Here is a 20277-nt window from a genome sequence, read left to right as displayed (position 1 = left end):
CCTGCTGATGTTACGCAGGAAAGAAATCAAAGGTCATTACCCAAAGAAAGAGAACACAGAAGGTTACAAAAGGTTTCTTTATTTTACAGTGAACAGTATTACTGAATAAAATACATGAGTAGTTCCTAAACCAGCGGTTGAAACCCAGGGCTCCCATTAAGGCTTTTACTTGGTCTAATTCTGAAAGTAGATGATTATCCAGAAATTGCAGTTCAAAGTTGCCAATACTTCATGCTTAAATGTCCTGAAACAGTGGCACCATTTTACTTGATGATGCCAATTTTCATACATATTCATACTACATTTCATTTTGAACAGAAAGTTTTGATTTCTAGTTCCATATGGACTGAAACTTTGCCCTATCCATCTACTGTCCAAAACAGCATTTGAAGAACAATTTTTGGGCTCAGTTAAGCATAAAACCTTTATTTCTGTGACTTCCTAAAAAACGTTTAAAGCTTTGGTTTGTTTTTGGTTTTTTTTTTGGTGTGTGGTTTGATTTTGTTTTTTGTTTTTAAGAAAGTAGTTGCTACTTATGTGTATGAAATAGGGAAGTAGTCAAGAAGGAAGGTTTCTTGTCTAAATCTGTTTGCATGCTTCAGTTTTCATTGCTTCTAGTGTTCAGTGTGTTTTGACAGGGATGATTATGTTGTAATATTAATTGTCAGATGATATTTTACCAGCTAAAATGTATCCTGGTCAGAGTAAATCTGTATATTATGGTTTTAAAATAATGATGACCACTGCTAGTCTGGTTTAGTTAACCCAGGCTATGAATTTACCATGCAGAAACATGAGAAGAATAATCCCAGCCAATATATTTTCACAAACTTGGTCCTAAACACCAGTCGTTGCTTCCTCGGTACATTCAGCATACTTCTATTTAACAAACCAATTTGTGTTAAAACAACTACCACAACCAGGATTGGGGAGTTAATCCTATTGCAAAATCAATACAGAAATGCCATTTGCTGTTGCAAAGTTGATGAAAAAAGTATTGGTATTAAAGTTGCCAACCCCCCTCTGCTCCACATACCCTCTGCTTTCACCAGGGTTTATACATGCTGAAGCACACATATATATAATCATATGCCCGAGCCACTGCACAGATGTGCCTTCCCAGGCACAGCTACAGGCTGGGTGGAGAAGAGATTCAGAGCAACCCTGCGGAGAGGGACTTGGGGGTGGTGGTTGATGAGAAACTCGACATGAGCCGGCTTCAGTGTGCACTTGAGCCCAAAAACCAACCGTATCATGGGCTGCATCAAAAGAAGTGTGACCAGCAGGTCAAAGGAGGTGATCCTGCCCCTCTACTCTGCTCTTCTGAGACCTCACTTGGAGTATTGTGTCCAGTTCTGGTGTCCTCAATATAAGAAGGACATGGAGCTGTTGGAGCAAGTCCACAGGAAGGCCACAAGGATGATAAGGGGGCTGGAGCACCTCGTTTACGAAGACAGGCTGAGGAAGTTGGGGCTGTTCAGCCTGGAGAAGAGAAGCTGCGTGGAGACCTTATAGCAGCCTTCCAGTGTCTGAAGGGGGCCGATAAGGATGCTGGGGAGGGACTCTTCATTAGCAACTGTAGTGATAGGACAAGGGGTAACGGGTTCAAACTTAAACAGGGGAACTTTAGATTAGATGTAAGGAAGAAGTTGTTTACAGTGGGGGTGGTGAGGCTCTGGAATGGGTTACCCAAGGAAGTAGTGAATGCTCCATCCCTGGCAGTGTTTGAGGCCAGGTTAGACAGAGCCTTGGGCAACATGGGTTAGTGCGAGGTGTCCCTGCTCATGGCAGGGGGGCTGGAACTAGATGATCTTAAGGTCCTTTCCAGCCTTAACTATTCTCTGATTCTATGAACGTGCTCTAAGAATGAACTGATGCTGTGAAGCAGACTGTGACTGTTAAGACAGGCTGATAGAACTGGGGTTGTTCAGCCTAGAGAAAAGAAGACCCCATGGGGACCTTATAGCAGCTTCCAGTGCCTAAATGGGGCCTACAAGAAATCTGAAGGGGAGCTTTTGACAAGGGAGTGTAGTGACAGGACAAGGGGGAATGGCTTTCAACTGACAGAGGGGAGACTGAGATAGATATAAGGACAAAATTCTTTACTGTGGGGGTAGCGAGGTACTGGAACACATTGCCCAGAGAAGCTGGAAGCGTTCAAGGCCAGGTTGGATCGGGCTTGGAGCAACCTGCTCTAGTGGAAGGTGTCCCTGCCAGTGGCAGGGGGTTGGAACTGGATGATCTTTAGGGTCCCTTCCTACCCAAACCATTCTGTGAGTCTATGTGAATGTTTTGCTGGATGAATGATTTCAGATTACGGTAGCTGAAGGGTATGCTGGAAAAATCAGTGGCAGACACTGAGATTCAATCGGATATTCTTTGTCATACTGAGTAAATTACTTAAAACTGAATTCTTCACAGATGTGCTCTAATTCTGTTGCTTGACCTTAGTGTAAACGATAGTCTATGTCTAACTGTATTTACAGAAAGGAGATATATGACTCTTATAGTCTTGTGCTTCAGTTTCCCTTTCAAAAAAGGGAAAGAAAAACCTGAAAAATCAGATCCAGAAAATGTTACGCTGATTTCCATACCAGTCCTTAGCAAAGGTAGTCTTGTAACACACAGACAAGCTGACAAGGTCAGCAGGGCTGGAAAGTAACCATTAACACTTCGTGTGACAACAGAGGATTATTATAGCTGAAAAGAAATTGGGAACTGTCTTACAGGTAACATGTGAGAAAGCCAAAATAGATTTTCCTGGTGTTACCAAGGGAGGGGAAGTTGGATGATATGCTTAAGAAACAACTAAAGAGAATGTTGTTTCCAAGCAACCACAGATGGATTCATCTGAAGTGACCTATTGCATTAAATAATGTAACAAACTTCAAAACCAAAGGGATACTTTTTGATTGTGTTTGCTACAATTGCTAGAGTAGAGTTTGCATGGAGAATTGGGGGAAAATTAACTAGAAATTATGTGACTGTTGAATAGCTCTGTAAAACTGAAGTAACGGCAAACATCAGGAAAATGTTTAGTAACGTAACTACAAAACCCCAAACCCGACCCCCCAAAACCCCTAATCCAAGTCTTAGACATATACTTGCAATAAATATTAGCAGGACAACGTATAGGCATATGTTTTGGCTTCTCTGTGCTGCACATGGAAAATAAAGTCACATTATTCTGTCTCCCTTTTCCTAGACCTGAGATGGCAAGATTCATGTGATACATGCTCTGAGGCTGTGGGATGGTGTGGTTGGTTTTGCACGGACAGAACTCACTGTATGATCTGGAACAAAGAAAGTTGCACGATCAGCTTTGTGGTCACACTCCATAATTCTCTTAGAACTATCAAAGTATTGGAGCACCAAACTAAAGTGATGTTTTAAACCACGTTGCTTGTTGAACTACATCAAGGTTATGTCAGGGCTCACCTGCTTTGTCTTTGGTTTGCCAAGTGTGTGAGGAAATGGGATTTCTACTGTTTGTAGAAATCTGGTGGCTTTCCAGTGTAGTGAGTGGGTGTTTTTTTAAAGCAAAAAGAAATGTGATCTGCCTGTGTTGCCTACGGTCTGCAAGAAAGCTGAATTTATTAATTCCTGCCCGTACTAGAGCTGAATTCCTGCCAATACTAGAGCCTATACTGGCTTATGTTAGAGTTTTGTTATCTGTGCACACTTCAAAACTGTGATCGAAGTGTTAAAAGCGTAATTACAGTTTAGAAATGCTAATTTACTGTATCATGCAACCCGTTAGCAATGTGGAAGTGAATACAAGTACTTCAGTAATTCATACTGCCTAAGAACAGAAGTAGCTGCTGTGGATCCACATAGCTTGATAACTGGAATGCAGGAGTAGCCACAAATGATGCTTAAGGAAGACTAGAAGAACAGAGCATTTTCCTACCCCATTTGCTATCCCAGACTAAATTCCTGACTCATGACTAGTTCCTGCATACATGGAGGTTGTGAGTGGCATTTCCTGCCATGAAATTGTTTCCTCTTGAGCCCATCTTTGTTTCCAGCATCTGCAAAAACCTTTACAACTATGGGGTGTTTGAAGAACTACCTGTTTTTCATTATTTTGAGATTTACTGAATAAAATCTGCTAACCCAGCAGATATTGTCAGGTCACTACTCATAATCCTTCAGTTAGATCCTTTTATTACCTTGAATAACTTAGTGTCCTTGGTGAAGTCACATCTTATTGAACAAGGTGCAAATGTAGTTTGATTTGTCATTCCACTTGTAACAGCCCATTTATTTACTCATACTTTGCTTTGCATTTTTTAAGCAGTTTTGTGTGTGCAGAGAAATTCCCTTTTACCTTATGGCTGCTTGGATACTTTAATGAGGGAGAGCCTTTTCTAGATAAGCACCATGCAGATTGTCATACTTCTAGTGACACTGTATGTCTCCCTGTCCACCAGTGTTGCCTACCAGGCCTGCCTCTCCTCCAAAACACCAAACCTCACCCCACTCCCAGTTCTCTCCTCCACTTAACTATTACTTCATTAAGCAAAACATTGCCATATTGCTGGAACTATGCTCTGAGGTTCAGGCAGTGGCTGAGGGCATTGGCCTGTTTTGTCCTTTTGTATTTAGGGTGAGAATGAAGGAGATCTGGAGAGAAACTCAGGGGTTTGGGGGACTTGGTTAGGAAGCTTGGTTAATCTCAATACAGTTTTAGGAAACTAAGAAGTATCTCTCAGATAGAGGATGCTTGTCTTTTAGCAATAAAAATTGCCACCTCTGTTCCATAATATGCAGAGTAAATGAGCTCTCTTAAGTACATGTTTTTCACTGGCAATAAAAAAGGAGGAAAGAAAAAAAAGCCAGACATGATGTAAATGCTCCCTGGAGTTGGACATAATATTGTAAGTTCACTTGCAGTTCTGAAATCTGAACAGCTGAGTGCAGCCAATAGAATGGCTATAAATTAGCCAGGAAAAAAGCTTGGGTTGAGGTCCCCAGAAGACACCCTCAGTGAAAATCTTCCAGGGAGCAGGAAAGGTTACTTGATGGAAAAAAGACATTTCTTCCAGGAAGCAGTAAGAAATGGTATGTCCATCAACAGTTTTTACCCTCAGTTCTTGTTAGGAAGAACAGATCTCTATAGCAGTTCCCTGAGAAAGAGTGGTGGGACTTTTTGTATGCTTTTGATGCCAAGATCATTTTTTTCCCCTATTCATGTTGCTGCCTGTCAGAAGTGTGGCAACATGGAAAGTAGCACCAGTAGTCTTTGGTCCCAACATGAGCATAAGTGGTGTTAATTTGTCATTTAAAATAGCTTTGTTAAATTTATTTTCATCTGTCTGTTTTCATTTGTGTCATTTATTTTAGCAACTGCTCAACAGAATTCTGCACTAGATCATTTTAATTCCTGTGGGTTAACTCATTTGCTAGTATATTGCTTTTTAATTTGCTTCTCTTCAATAGTTGTATTCTCTCTTAATATGGAATAGAAAGATAAAATGCAAAAAGTTCTCCTTTCTGCTTCTTTCAGTTGTCTCTAAGAACTGTCTGCCAGGGGGTGCTGTATGATTGGTCAGAGCTCAGTCTGTACTTCAAAGATTTAAATATGTTCTTAGACTTTTCTTAGTATTTTCAATTTACAGTTTGCTTTTTAAACAAGGATTGTTGAAAACTTACAGGTTGCATAATGGTTTGTTGGGTAATAATTTGTTATGCCTGTGATAGAAACGTTGGAGTTAGCATTTGTGTTCCCAGCTTGCTGCTCCACCACGGTAGATAGGAAGGTTTGAGTATGGTCCTTGACCTGTGACACAGTGGTGGTAGAAATTTGTATTTGTTACTTCTATTTGAAAATGTAATTGTTCACTTAAATATCTGCTGAATTTTCAGCCTAGCCTGAAAATACGTAAGGGATTAGATGTGGGTTGTAAAAGCATGGGAATTTTAAGGAATTGTCTTTTCACTAAAAATGGTTTGCATTAACTTTGGGCAAGAAATGTTAGTGTAGTATAATAAGCAGCCTGTCAGCTACAGGCCTATTTAACGTGCCCAGAGCTAGAATTAACAAGTAGAGATGTATCAATTTTACCGTATTTAAAAATGTGCCTCAGTCTTGCATTTTGTCCTGTATGTACAATTCAGTAGGTTCAAGGACTCTGTGAATAGGACAGTTCTAATTTTCTCTAGATCATTTCTAAGGGCTCTGAAAGGTGACTAACATAAAGTTCTGAAGAGCTGTGTGGAATGGGAAATACAGTTGCCTTTCATTGGCTTATTCACTGTACCATTATTTAACAGAACTGTCAATATTTTTGATCAGATTTCTACTTGTATGTAGTATAATGTAAAAGGAGTTATGGGAATTACCAGGCTGCCAGAGTGTCAACAGGATTAGTACAAGAGATGAGTAAATGATGTGGAAGTTTTATGGCAAACAAGTGGCACACAGATGATACTTTTGAACTCAGAGACCAACAACCTCTTTTTCTTCCACTGACCTGTTTGCTGAATACTACTTTCTCATCTCTTTCTGTTAAGTGGTGATAGCAATGTTAAAAAGCCTGTATAAAAGCTGTATTTATTGTCCAGCCATGATAATGTAGGAGATGGATCTTCTCCTAATGAATTATGTAATGCTGGTCTTGTGGTCTAGTCTCATGAGAATATCCAGTAACACTGGAACCTTTTGAAAACAATCTTAACTCTGAGCAAGACGTGACTGCAAGATTTTTCTTCTTAATTTATAGATAGAACATCATATTATCAAGCACATGTTCTGATACCACTAATAATCTCTCATCCAGACAAAGGATGTTGAGCAGGAGCTGCTTCTACCTCTTCCGTGCTCAGCCACTGAGCCTTCTCCATGGCAAACCCCTACACTTGTCTTCTACAACTCTGCTGTGACCAAGTATTCTGCCCAGCACTCCCACTATCTAGCACCAAATGCAGTGCATGTAACTGCAGAGTACCTGTGGGTAGCTCCTCTTAGTACCTTGTGGGGTTGAAGAGGGAATGTGGAGGACTGGGAAGATGTTTTCAGGTCCTTGAAGATTATTCATTCTTAAAGAGGCAGCTCCATGCTGCATTGCAAGGACATGTGATAGATATTGCAAATGTGAGGCTGAAGTCCTGAACTTTTAATGATACTCAAGTTCTGATACACTTCTGTTGTTAGTTCTTTCACGTCTTTAATCTGGATGAGGCCCAAGCATGGCATTTAAACACTAACAGACAATCATTTTGTAAAGCTGTGAGGGGTTTTGTTCTTTTTTTTTCCTTCCTCTCCCAGCAGCTCTGAAGTACTTTTATTTATTATAGTGTGTACATAAATGTAAAGAAAGCAAAACAGAATGGCTGGTTGTACTCTGTGGCTTCTGAGACTCAGTTCATTTAAGTGAGTTTGAGTCCACATGCTATTACTGCATAGGGTAGTAATTGTCAGGGACTTTTATCTGAGAGCATGTATTTGATTTTCATCTAAACTTTCAAATTCTTGAGCAAAATGAAAGGATATTGTACTAAACACCTTTCTAGAGATTCCAACAACAATACCTCTGGACTGTGATCCAAGAATTTTTCAAACTAAAATGCCATCTAGCCTCTCTTTCTCTAGCTCCCTCTCGTCCTCAGTCAGTAAGCTCTCTCTTTCTTGCTTCCCTTTCTCCTTGGCCCGGGCACCATCAGGCTGATGTAGCATTTGTTTTAGGAAAGCATGCTTGTCTTCAGCACTGTGTTGTGTCCTTTTTCTCTTCTCAAGCTTGGAATGTGCTGTCTTGTTGGAGAAGGTGAGAGTGGGTTTTGTACTGTCATTTAGGACAAATGAAATATCTGAGCATCCTTGCACTACAAAGTTGAGGTTTAGAAGTAATGTGAATTACAAACTTAAGGCGTGTGTAGGCTTTTTCCTTCTCTGTATAGCACTTATTTTCAAAAGAACTGTTCAGTGGGTTATTTTTCCATGTTCTGGTGCATCAATAACCAAGCACATTTGAATCCCGGATTTTTTTTTTAGTTCATAGAATGTATTTTAAACTGCATCATATATTCTTTTTTCAAGGACCAAACTTACAGGATGTTTTCAGAAAACTTGAATTATATCTGTCGTTTGTTTAGCATGAAGCTCACTTGTGCTTCTTTCATCACTAGTAGAACAAGATAAAACAACCAGAGTACTAGTCAGTTTCACGGCATTTATAATGGTTTGACATAGATAGAACATTGCAAAGGCAGGAGTAAACCGAGGGCAGGCAGCTTTTCATTTTCATTTTCTTTATCCCCTTATTCTGGGAGAAAACTAAAATGTAAGATTCAGTACATTTTATTTTTATCATCTGAAGTGAGACATAAATCTATGTCAGAGGGAAAAAAGAGAAATTGTTAGGGTTTGTTTACAAACTAGTCCTTTGTTTTACAATTCCTTGTCCACTTTGGAGACGTTAGCTGGTTCATCTTGCTGAGAAAATTGGTAATCACTGATAATAATTATTTTCCTTAACTAATGAAAGGCAGTTATTTATCAGTCCTTGCTAAAACAAAGTCTTCAATTTCAGATGAAAGCTAATCCTAATAACTATTCTGAAGTTAAATGTAGCCTCAGCTCCAGAATTTCCACCCTAGGAGAAGTCTGAATAGACTTTTTTTTCCCCCTCACAGTATGGAAAGATAGGACATTTCATGCTAAACTGAATAAAACATGAAAGTGGTTGAATTAATGCATTAATTCATATAAGTAACTCTGAGAAGGGAGGCACAATATTAAACCCTGCAAAAGAACTTCCTAAAACAATCTTCTCCCCTTCACAAAAGACCCTCAGCTGTTTCTGATCAAAGTTAATGGAATCCGGAAGTGCAGAACCATGACTGGCACCTATTATCTCTCTCTAGTGTAACAGAATGAACTTTCCGATGTGACAAATATTACAGCATTTGTCACCATAGGAGTTGATGATTAGATTTTGTAGATAATGTGATGGAGGAAGCTGTGTTTTATTAGTCAAACATGCTAGCTTCCCTAACCTACATTGTTCTGTGCTTGTGCATTTAAGTGGTATATTACTTAAGTTATAGTGGTGTGTGATGCACAGGGATAGGATCATAGAAGACTGACATAAATTAGAATATGTGAGATTCTGACTGATTTAAGAAAAAGATTATTTTCTGTTTTTCAACGTGAGGGTGATTGAATATTGAAAGAGGCCAAAAGGAGTTGTGAAATCTCCATCCTTGAAGTTACTCATAATTTGACCAAGTTCCTATTCAGCTCTTTTGAATTGGACTTGATTTTCCTAGGAGGTTGGACTCTACATGGCCTCTTAAGATCCCTTCCCACCTACATCATTGTATGTTAATAGAAAACTTTCTTAATCTGCCTGCCTGACATGGTCAAGATATGCCAAAGAAGCATGCCACTGCATCTCCTGGGGGTTTGGCTATCTGATCATCCAGTAAGAGCACCCAGGAACTGAAGATGTTTCTGACACCTGGGGACTAAGCACAATTTTTTGGTAGCCTTGTAGGATAGAGTGAGCCATTCTGTAAACATGGGCAAGGTGGTTCACAGAATCATAGAATGCTAAGGGTTGGAAAGGACCTTAAGATCATCTAGTTCCAACCCTTGCACATAGTGTTTCTTACTGCCTAGTAAAATGTGACCTACTTTGTTAATAATGATTTCTTTTCTGCCCTGTATTTCTGAGCTTACTGGTACCACTTTGAATTAACAATGTAGATAAAAAGTTACTGTTAGCAGTTAGATCCTTCAAAGCAGATTTTCTTGTTTTGAAAAGACAAACGATCTTAAAGCACAAAGTAAACTCTGAAAATCGTTCAATTGCTTAGCTAGAGTCTGAGGGCTTAAGTGAATGAAACACCTCTGTCCTGGGTTCAGCTGAAACACGACAATCTCTCAAGCTTGGAGAATTTTTCTTATACTGTGGAAGAAGTGGTATGATAAGTGGCAACTAGGGTATAGTTGGAGTGATGGTGCTGAGTGGCCATACAGCAGCACTCTGTAGCTGGCAGGGCAGCTTGGAACTAGCCCATGTGTTCTCTAGTTTTGATGTGATCTTAGTGCATATATTTGAACTGGTGAACATGCAAATACTGCAGAAGGTTTTAGGCCACTATTAGCATTAGATTCTGGAGTCCAAGGAAAACTTGGTGTGTTCAGGTTTTCATGTATGGGCTTCTGCACCCTTATGTCTTGCTTCTGTTGGTGCACCTTTCTTTTGAATTGGCAGGAGGCAATGGCAGCAGTAGATGAAAAGTTTAGGCATATTTATCCACATATCATACCTACTTTTGATGAGTACCACGGCCAGGCTTCATTCTTACCAATATTGTGGCTTTTCCTGTAGGTGTTTGTTGTATTTACTGAAGGCATGTCAACTTACAAGTTTTCCTCCTAGAAAAAATCTGTTAAAAACAATGGGCTGGCTTATTTTGGGGTACTTCTGTTCAACAAATTCTTGATCTGTGTGAGGGTTTTCGTTTGCTCCTCATCCTCTTCCACCTCTTAGTACCAGACTAAAACAATTCTTTGCCTGCTTTCCCTTATCAAGTGTTTGTGTTTTGCCTCTTGGACTTAATTTCAAACATGAATGTGTTGTCCAAAGTAGCTGCATTAATCAGCTCTGTATGCTAAACACTTCCTTTCTTGGTGATGGCAGATTAATATGTGTTTACAGTTTTAAGAAACTGGTATTCATTAGGTTTTTGGAGAGAAACGACAGTTTTCTCATTACTTTTAGGTTAATACTTGAATAAGTATGGTAGTTTAAGATCTAGTTTTATGTACTTAAAAACAGGTTTAAGGGAGAGTTCAGTAGGTGATTTTGGCACCTGCATGGGGAGCTTTCAAAGAAGTAAAATGCTTGCTGCCTGTGTACTTCGTGAGAACTGTAAATGAAAGCTGTGTGTTCTGTTGGCTCTGCAATATTGATTTTATTCATAGACTGTTCTTGCAGCTGTTCCAGTCTTCTGAATAATAGTGATGTAGAAATTCAGAATTTCATTTCAAATGGCAGTTTTTAAGGCTTATAGATTAAATAGGAAACCTATGCTTTTTAACTTCCACTGAATTTGTGACTTATCTGTGTATTCCTCTGCCCTCCTAATAGCTTGATTTTGCATGATTAAACAATTGACAAAAGACATTTCTTCCCCCCCCACCTCTGCATTTTAAGAGGAATGTTAAAATGACCTGTGGATAATACTAACTCAAAAATGATTTAAGCCAAATCTGTCAATATCTAGTTCTTTTTCTTTTATGAACTGAAACTTCTAAAATGGGAACATGTCATTTTGCTCTCTTAAGCACAACAAGTTGGTTTTTTTTTTCACTCCACTTTAGAGAGCACTTCCTTTCTGAATGTGGGACTTAGATGTGGAGAATACATGTTTGTCTATTCAAGAACTAGGTGGTCTTTAGACTGTGTTGGATTATGGAATGTAAAAATATTGCTAGACTATTGTGTGGCTTTAAATATATGGGTAAACATACACATATGCAATTAAGGTAATAAAATAGTAGCCTAATTTTATGGATATCAGAATGAGCTCACATGGTATCTATTTACTTGTCAGCAGTCAAAAACAATAATTTTAACACAAGCCACTTATTCCGTTCTCTTCTGTGCAGTGCTGCTTCTGTGCCAAACAGAGAGACATTTAGACCAACATAGCTTCCATATGTGTTCAGCGAGTTGTTTCTACCAGATATTTTACCCATCACTGTTGCTGAACAATAGCAGAACTTTTTAACTTAGGAAAAAATGTAAACATCTTGTACTGAAACTTAAATACTTAGTTGTTGGCATTTTTGTTGGTGAGTTTTGCATCAGTAAAAATGTGGGGGATGAGACTTCCAAAATGTCAACTTATCAGTATTTGTTTAAATTAAGTAAATTGTAATTATTTAAATGCTTTTGAACTATTTTCATAGGATTTAGTTTAGCAGCTTTTAAGAGGAACAAGAGGAAGTTGGAGTTGGCTGAAAAGGTGGAAACAGATCTTATTCATCTAAAGAAAAGAAGACAATCAAATGAAAAGGTTAGTTCCTGCTTAAAATTTTCTTGTGTCATCCTTAATTTACAGTTGATTGGCAATAAATTTCATGTTGTATATGATGAGACTAATGTAGATTTAGAAACCACTTCTCATTGACCATCCTAATGGTATAATGACAGATATAATCATAACTTAGTGCAGTTAAAACTTTCTGTCTTACTATTTGAAAACCAAACTGTCACTTCGTATCTTGTTTGTGCTATGAAAAATATTTTGCTCATTTTGAACTGGAAGTATGACAAATGTAAACACAAACAGATAATTATTTACTGAAACATTTTCTTTAGCTTGGGATCTCTGTCACAGTTTCCCACTTTTTAATGTTTCCTGAGCGCACTGCATAATGGAGCTGGAATTGGTGAAATTTGAAATATCAGGTAGGTAAACATGTGCATCTGTGCATGCATCTAGCATTGACATGGCCCATATTACTTGTACTACAAAACTGTTAGGATTCCCTCTGTTCTCTTCACTATTAGTTTGAAATTACAGCTTTTATTAACATTTGAGAATGTCCATCACAATATTTGTGTTTACTGTTGAATATCAAAATATACCTCATTAATTAAATGCCTATGCATTAGTTGGGGCTCATGGGCTTTCAGATTGGCCATTTCTCTTTGCTTTGGTAAGCTGACTGACCACTGCCTTACGTAGTTGCATATGTTGATATAAATAACATACAAATCCCAGCGAATTGGCAAAAAAGTTTATTCTCTGTAGTCTGTGTAAGTGCAAACCAGTGATAAATAAGGCAGTTTTCTTCTGTGTTCTTAGATCCGAAGTTTTCCCTAGCATGGTGCTAATTTTTCTGTTTTCAAGGAGATAAGACCTTCTGTTCTGTAAGGATAGAGTGGGGGAGGAATTAGTTGTTAGTTTTGGAACTTTCCCTATTTACAGGACTTCACATACCTCCTTTGAAACTAACAGTATTAAAATGTAACTTGAGGGAGGAGGGGTCTCTGTACAGTATTGATGTTCATGTAATAAGGGGCAAGTCAATGCTTGAAACATATGCCAATGCATGAGCTTACCAACCTGCAATTTGAAATTTCAAGGGCTCCAGAGTCATGTGCAGAGCTTGTGGGAGAACCCCAAAGGCCAATGGTGGTAGGTAAAGGAGGTGATCAAATAGAGCTCTACTCACTGGTAAGTAATCCAGTAACATAACACACTGGTCTTGTCAACTTCCTGTCCATGGAGGGGGGATGAAAACCAAACCATACTCTCAGTGTAGGCTGCTGACATTATCCCCAGAGTGTGAGATAATTGCAGTCTTACATGAAGTTTAGATTTCAAAATGAAATGGAAATGAAAAATCAAATTCTACAAGAGCAAATTCTAAAAAAACCCCAAAAGTAGAATAATTGTCTCCAAGCTATTAAAAAACAGCCATTAGCAAGGATGAGGCACCCCAAACTTCTTTGGGATAAGTTATCCCAAAACTTCTACTGTGAAAGCCGAGCTTCCATGAAAGGTGTAAAAACAATTGTTTAAAACCCATTTAAATACTCGACTAATTAAAAGTTAATCTTCTTGTCAAAGTTAAGCTTTAACTGGTAAATATTTACCTATTTTTTTTAATTTGCTGTGCTTCTCTGGAGGTGACTTGCCAGGGAATTGGAGGGTGGAAAGTGGCCCTTTGTTGACAAAATCTGGTCTAATTTTTTATTTTCTTGCCAGCTACCAGTCCGTTAGCAGTTGTTTCATTGTCTGCTTTGCCTCACCTGCTTTAGCCCTATACTGGAGCTTAGCTTGTGTGCTTCTGTTGCCTCTACTGCACAGCTGTTATGAATTCAGGTCATTTTCTCATCTATGAAATTTTAGAAGTTTGCAGAAGAGCAAGGTAGAAAGGGTGTTAACGAAGTTGATGTTGAATGGAAATCGTAACTAAAAGGCCTATGTGAAGAGATCAATTGCAGACCAAAAAAGGCTGAAATTACTTGGAAGTTTTAGCTTTTGATAAATTTCACCAGCTAAAATTAAACATATAGTTTTAAAAATCACTTTTCAGTAGAAGTTATATTATACCAAGCTCAGAAGAATGAAAAGCTGTTAAAATTTAATAAAGATTACATAGAAAATACTTGGCAGTGTAACTTAATAAGGGACTTTTACTTCCCAAGTAAATGGAATTTCTCTTTGCTGTATTTTTCACTGTTTACCCAGTGTAGGATTTGTAGAGGGTTATGAGACTCCACAGAATCTGTTAATGACTTCAACAAATTATGAAGATGTAGAAAGTTGTAGTGACTTATATATTGATCTATATAGTTAAGAATTCATTTTTGTTTGTATGTGAACTAGGTAAACACATTCATAGGGTGACTGTATGATAGGTTAATTCAGCCAGATACCATTCTGAAGTTCCCACTTCAAGCACCAGTAAATATCAGAAGTAAATGTTTGGTGTCTTACTGTCAGCCTGTCTTTTACCAGAGGGAAGTTGTCATTGAAAAGAGCTTAGCAGAGTTTGGCCAAAAGCCCTATTTTTAATTTTCTTGTGCTATTACAAACTTTCTTACAGCTCTGCTGAGGTTGTAAGAGGAGTTGTCCTCTCCTTGATTTTAATAAGTGGCACTAAGAACTTCTGGTGCATGTAATTTTTTTGGTATAGGTTAGTGTTTACAAGTTATTTTTTTTATAGGCTAGTTATTTAATGCCATAAATAACATTATTTTCTGTAACTTTTAATAAAACTGCTTTGTTTTTTACCTAGCTTAACATATGTACTGAAGTATGTGTACAACAGCTTCAAGTATATACATGCAATCAGCAGTTTCATATTCTTCAGCTACTGTATTGGGACAATAAGAAAAATATATGTCTTTGTCCAACAGGAAAACATTATTTTCTTTGAAGAATTTCGTGTGTTACAATTTTTGTCATTGATCATCTTGAATATACCATGTGAACTTGAAGCCAGTTCCAGCTTGATCTCTGAGCAACTCAATGCATAGCATTATATATCATTCCCATTATATATGGTGAATTTCAATCACTTAGATTTTTTTTTTTCTCAAATCAAATTTTTTATGGCAGTTTAAAGGTAGTTTTAAGTGTAGCAGCCAACTGTTGCAGTCCTGTGTCAGATTTACTTATTCTTGCACTTTGAACAGGACTTTGAATTTTATGCATTTCCTTTTCCTTAAAAAAGAAATAAATTTTCTATCCCTCATCCATGCTGAAACTGTCTTTGATGATAATAATACTGTTTAGACTTCAAAAATCTACTTCAAAATCCATATAAGATGGGAAAAGAAACCTACAGACTTCCTCCCTTCCAGTTAAAATAAAAACATACCAACAAAACTCATCTGTGGAATACAGTGTGAAATAAATTCCCTCATCCTGAACATGGAGGTCAGACAAAATGTTCTGTTTACATACCAAGCAACTATTAAACTGGAACGGGTAAGGTTGTTTATCAAGCTTTGTACCATTAGATCATAACTGCCCCTTTTCAAACATATGAATGTTGTACCAGTCATGCATACTCTGTCAAGATTAGGTTGCTATGAGAGTACATCATGTTATCAGTTGCCCTAGAGGAAAATGTTTCCAGAAATTGGCATCTATGAACTGGTCCCAGTGCTCACAGAATAGTGACATTTGCCCTTGACTTTGATGGATTTACAAGTATTTCTTTAAAATACTTTAATAAATAAAATGCTGCTTTAAAGATTGCCTTTTGCCTTGTTAAATGCTGCTGTAATCAACCCAAGTGCTCCATCAAGAACACCTTAAACCTGAGATTTTAAAAGACCAAAATGTGTTAATTGTTGATATATTATTTTCTATATAGTGCTGTCCACTCTTGTGTTTCCCTGTTTCCACTTGAGCTGTAAAGGGCCAACATAGGACATACTAGAAGATTTATGTGTTGCCCTGTTTTGAAGGAAGTAGGAAGATACTGTAAAACCCCCATATTTTTAGGGCAATCTCCTTGATCTGATTGTCATTAAATACAAAATCCTGTTTATTCATGTGGATAGTTGGGTAATAGTATATAGATGTTAATTGCTTCAGTCTGATCCAGTTTGCTTTTCATCAATTATCATACGTGGAAACAAGATTTAATGGTTGTTACTTTTTATGGCATTTCAGAACAGTCTCAAGTCAAGAGGGAAGAAGTCCTGGGTGTAGTTATCTTTCAGCAGGCAGTGGGTAGAGCTCTCTTAAACTATTAATTCCTTCCTTAGGGGTTTGTAAAATAAAGACTATTGGGGGGGGGGGCAGGTTATGTGCAGAAGGAAGATAAAGGGTGAGATTTATAAAATGCTTGATAGAGCTCTGCATTTGTGCAGATGAGCCTCTTCCTGCTTTGTGTGTGGTTTTAGCTAAGTTTGAATATTTGGTCCATGATTTCATGAAATTAACTTCCTTTCCTGTCATGAGGTGCTAGTTGAGTAATGTGAGGTCTTAGCTTTCACTTTGACTTTCAGTTGTTTCCATGTAAAGTACTAACTACATCATAGATGTAGATGTTAAACCCCCCAAACCGCTTTTGCAGTGGATATGTTAGTATAAATTACTAGCTGAAGTCAGATGTGAAATTTGTTCACCGAACAATAATAAAGTTTCCTTTGGAATTTGCAATTTTTTTTAAGCATAAGATGGTAAATTAATGAATCACAGAGTCATAGAACTGTTAGGGTTGGGAAGGACCTTAAGATCATTTAGTTCCAACCCCCCTGCCACGGGCAGGGACACCTCACACTAGATCATGTCACCCAAGACTCTGTCCAATCTGGCCTTGAACACTGCCAGGAATGGAGCATTCACAGCTTCCTTGGACAACCTATTCCAGTGCCTCACCACCCTCGCAGTAAAGAACAACTTCTTTATATCTAACCTGAACTTCCCCTGTTTAAGTTTGAAGCCCTTGTCCTACCACTACAGTCCCTAACAAAGAGTCCCTCCCCAGCATCCTTGTAGGTCCCCTTCAGACACTGGAAGCTGCTCTGAGGTCTCCACGCAGCTTCTCTTCTCCAGGCCAAACAGCCCCAGCTTTCTTAGCCTCTTTCTTAGAATCAAATACATAAAAGTAATGGCAAAGAAGCTGGATCTTGTTTAGTTCCTATTGGACCCATATAGAATTTGGACTTACTTTAGACTTCATGAATTGTACAATTGTATTGTTTAAATATTTCTTCTGATTGTGTTGATGCTAGCTTGATGAAATGGTTTGAGGAGATGAAATTTGTGATGTTGAAAGGCACATAATGCCTTTTTGTATGGAGAAGTAATGTTTTTCCTTTGTAAAATTGTGATGAGCTCTTCATTTACTGGTTCAGAAATTGTAGGGTTGTCAGTTCAGTTTACAAATGTAGAAGACTTTTGGTACTGAACTATAGAATTGATTCATGGTGTCACTTCTAAATGTGTCAGTAATGTTGGAATGGGAGGAAACATAAAAGTAGGTCTGCAAAGATCTGACAACATATTTTTCCCATTGGATATGGAATAGAACTGGTCCTTGCTGGTTTTCAGTTTGTTGAGTAAGAATATATACAGCATCAACAGTGATTATTTTTCTGATTACAAACACACACCCTTTCCCCCCAGCTTTTATTACTTAGAAGGGAAATATGGAATTCCTTTGCTTTGGTGATACAGGTTTCCTTCAGAAGGTTGTGTGGGCCAGGTTAAAAAAAATGCTTCCCTTGGTAAAGGTTTCCAGCCTCCAAAATTACAGCATCTAAAAATAAAATAAGCCAGAGCAAGCAAACTATACCACTGAATTGACAGCAAGTACTGATGGGAAATAGTTCTTTTAGAAGAAATAATAGTGAAGAAAATTTCCATGCAACATATACTTGTAAATGTTTATGGGAGTTATTTGATTAAAATGTCTTTTAAAAAGAGAAATTAGTAATATAGCTACTGAAGGCAAATATTTTATGCATGTGAGAGCTAAAGTGGAAGATGGATGGCAGATTGAGCAAATTGCTTTACAGATGCTGCAAAGACTGCAAGCATTTTTTCTTTGCTGTCAGATGATATGACAAACATACTGATTCATTCTAAGCCTCATCCTTCTAAAATGTATTCCTATTCATTACGGGAGCTCCAAGTGTTTGATTTAGTATGAATTAAGATTAACAGGTGGCCTTAATTCTGGCATTTCCTAACTTTGATGGGCTTGATTTTCATATCCGTAGTTGTCTATTAATCAAGTTTTTTTTGTTGTGGGTATAGTCTCCTTTGATAAAAGGGGGCAGGGGATGGACAACAAAACCTGCATCACATTAGCAGTTCTTCTCTATATAGAAATCACAGCATCTTGCTCAGAATATCAGAATTTTCTCCTTACATGGTAGGCTGCTTCTTGTGGAGTCTTTTTTTCTTACATAGCTTTAAAGATCAGGGTCTCTGAAAATGCCATATTGAAGCGTTTGAAAAAGGCCTTTTGATACAACATCTTTGGAATAAGTAGCTGAATAGTTTCTTAGTGGGCAAGTAGCCACCACTAAGAAAACAGCGTTTTTGGCACTTTCATGAGTAAAGGCAGGTAATCTAATAATTGGATGAATTCTGAGGTATTTATTACCATTTTGTTTCCAGAGTTTTCTTCAGGTTCTGTCTGAGGCAAAAGAGCAGTTTGGGAAGATTACTGGCAGCACAATATGCATGGTAACAAATCCATTTTGTTGATAGGCCTGTCACTTGGTTTTATGCATGTAACTTTGCACACTATGAAGAAGTATAATCTGACTTTAATATACTATTTTTACTAGTTGTTTCTGTTTCTGTGTCCTGCAGGAGAATGACTCAGGAACACTGGATACAGTTGGTGCAGTTGTTGTGGACCAAGAAGGAAATGTTGCTGCTGCTGTCTCCAGTGGAGGTTTAGCACTAAAGCATCCTGGAAGAGTTGGTCAGGTAACTAAAAATTTTCAGTTGGGAATGACTGTTCAGTGTCACAAGCAATCACGGTATTAAGAGCTGAGGGAGCAAACTGATGTTCTTCCTTCCTTCCTTCCTTCCCATTAAACTCTGAAGGCATTATCACTGCATTGGAATGCAAGTTTTGTTTTCAGTGTCCTCCATCACTGTTATAAAACATTGATAGGTATGAAGTCCTATAGTTAGTTACCTTTTGTCAGAGCTAGTAAGTTAATTTCTTGGGCTTACCCAAGAAATGTATTTTCTTAATACCACTAATAGTCTCTTAAATATTAAGAGTGGTTTTTAAATAAAAATTTTGATCAATATTTAGGAAGCTGTCCTATTAATTTTTAAATGATCTTGTGAATTGGTAGAAGTGACAGAAGTATTGAAAGAACACATCTGGTGGAGGCATTCTTTGTTATTACGTAAAGGAATTTTGAGGTGTATCAGAAATGTCTTACTCCATGGGTGTACAGCTGTATTCTTGGTTGACTTTTGCCCTAAAAGCAGTTTAGAAATGCATTTAAGATTTTCTTTTGGAATAGCAGAGTGAAAATGACTCTTATGTAATCAGGGAACAGCTGATTACAAAAGACAATTATTTTGTCTTTTGATGCCTTGTCATGGTTTGGGCCAGGACATATCTGTATCCTCATTTTCTATAAAGTTAGGTTAGAACACCATACATCTGTGGTAATCACTCAGTTCTGAAGAACAGTGAAAGAAAGATGGATTGGAATAGACTTTTATGTTATGATTTTCTTATTTGGTTTTTTTTGTTAATACTTGGATTTTTCTTGGAGGTTTTTGTTGTTGTTGTTGGTTTGGTGTTTTGTGTTGGGTTGGGATTTTTGAGTTTACGTTTGTTTGGTTTTTGGGGGGGTTTGCTTTATTTTTTTTTTCTTTAGGGAAGGGAGCAAACAAAAAACCTTGAATACTTAAATTTATGAAAGATGCACTTCTTTCCTTAGGCAGCTCTTTATGGTTGTGGCTGCTGGGCTGAAAATACAGGAGCTCATACCCCTTATTCCACTGCTGTGAGTACTTCAGGTATTTACTACTTTTATAAATATTTCAAAAAGTTGCTATCTTTCTCTGTAATTAGTTTTCAATTTCTAACTAAGGCATTTCTATGAATGGTGAATTAAAATACTAACATTATTTCCAGATTACATTATACATTTGTATGATCTATTTACATATAAATATGTATGTCTGTCAGTACTGTCTTTAAATCCATGATTTAATCCCTGTTGGTTGCTCATTTTGGTCTTTTTACTTAATAGCCACGTGAGTTTTCATCTTGTATTGCACTGAAAGGATGTATTGCATTTG

General features: G+C 37.7%; 1 protein-coding gene across 1 annotated transcript in view; it reads left to right on the top strand.

Annotated features, from left to right (window-relative positions):
- The window catches only part of LOC104411869 (threonine aspartase 1), a gene marked incomplete at its 3' end in the record, with an annotated part of 39843 nt that extends 19851 nt beyond the window's left edge, over nucleotides 1-19992 (top strand). The window contains exons 7-9 of the mRNA XM_010022405.1: nucleotides 11924-12030; nucleotides 18814-18933; nucleotides 19914-19992. Coding sequence (XP_010020707.1) covers nucleotides 11924-12030; nucleotides 18814-18933; nucleotides 19914-19992 — 306 coding nt within the window. The remainder of the gene's footprint in view (nucleotides 1-11923; nucleotides 12031-18813; nucleotides 18934-19913) is intronic.
- Between the last annotated feature and the right edge of the window lie 285 nt (nucleotides 19993-20277).

Source organism: Nestor notabilis, unplaced genomic scaffold (assembly GCF_000696875.1).
Source record: "Nestor notabilis isolate BGI_N333 unplaced genomic scaffold, ASM69687v1 scaffold20869, whole genome shotgun sequence".
Classification (NCBI taxonomy): Eukaryota; Metazoa; Chordata; class Aves; order Psittaciformes; family Psittacidae; genus Nestor; species Nestor notabilis.
The sequence above is the reverse complement of the archived record's forward strand: the minus strand, read 5'-3'. Positions and strand labels throughout refer to the sequence as shown.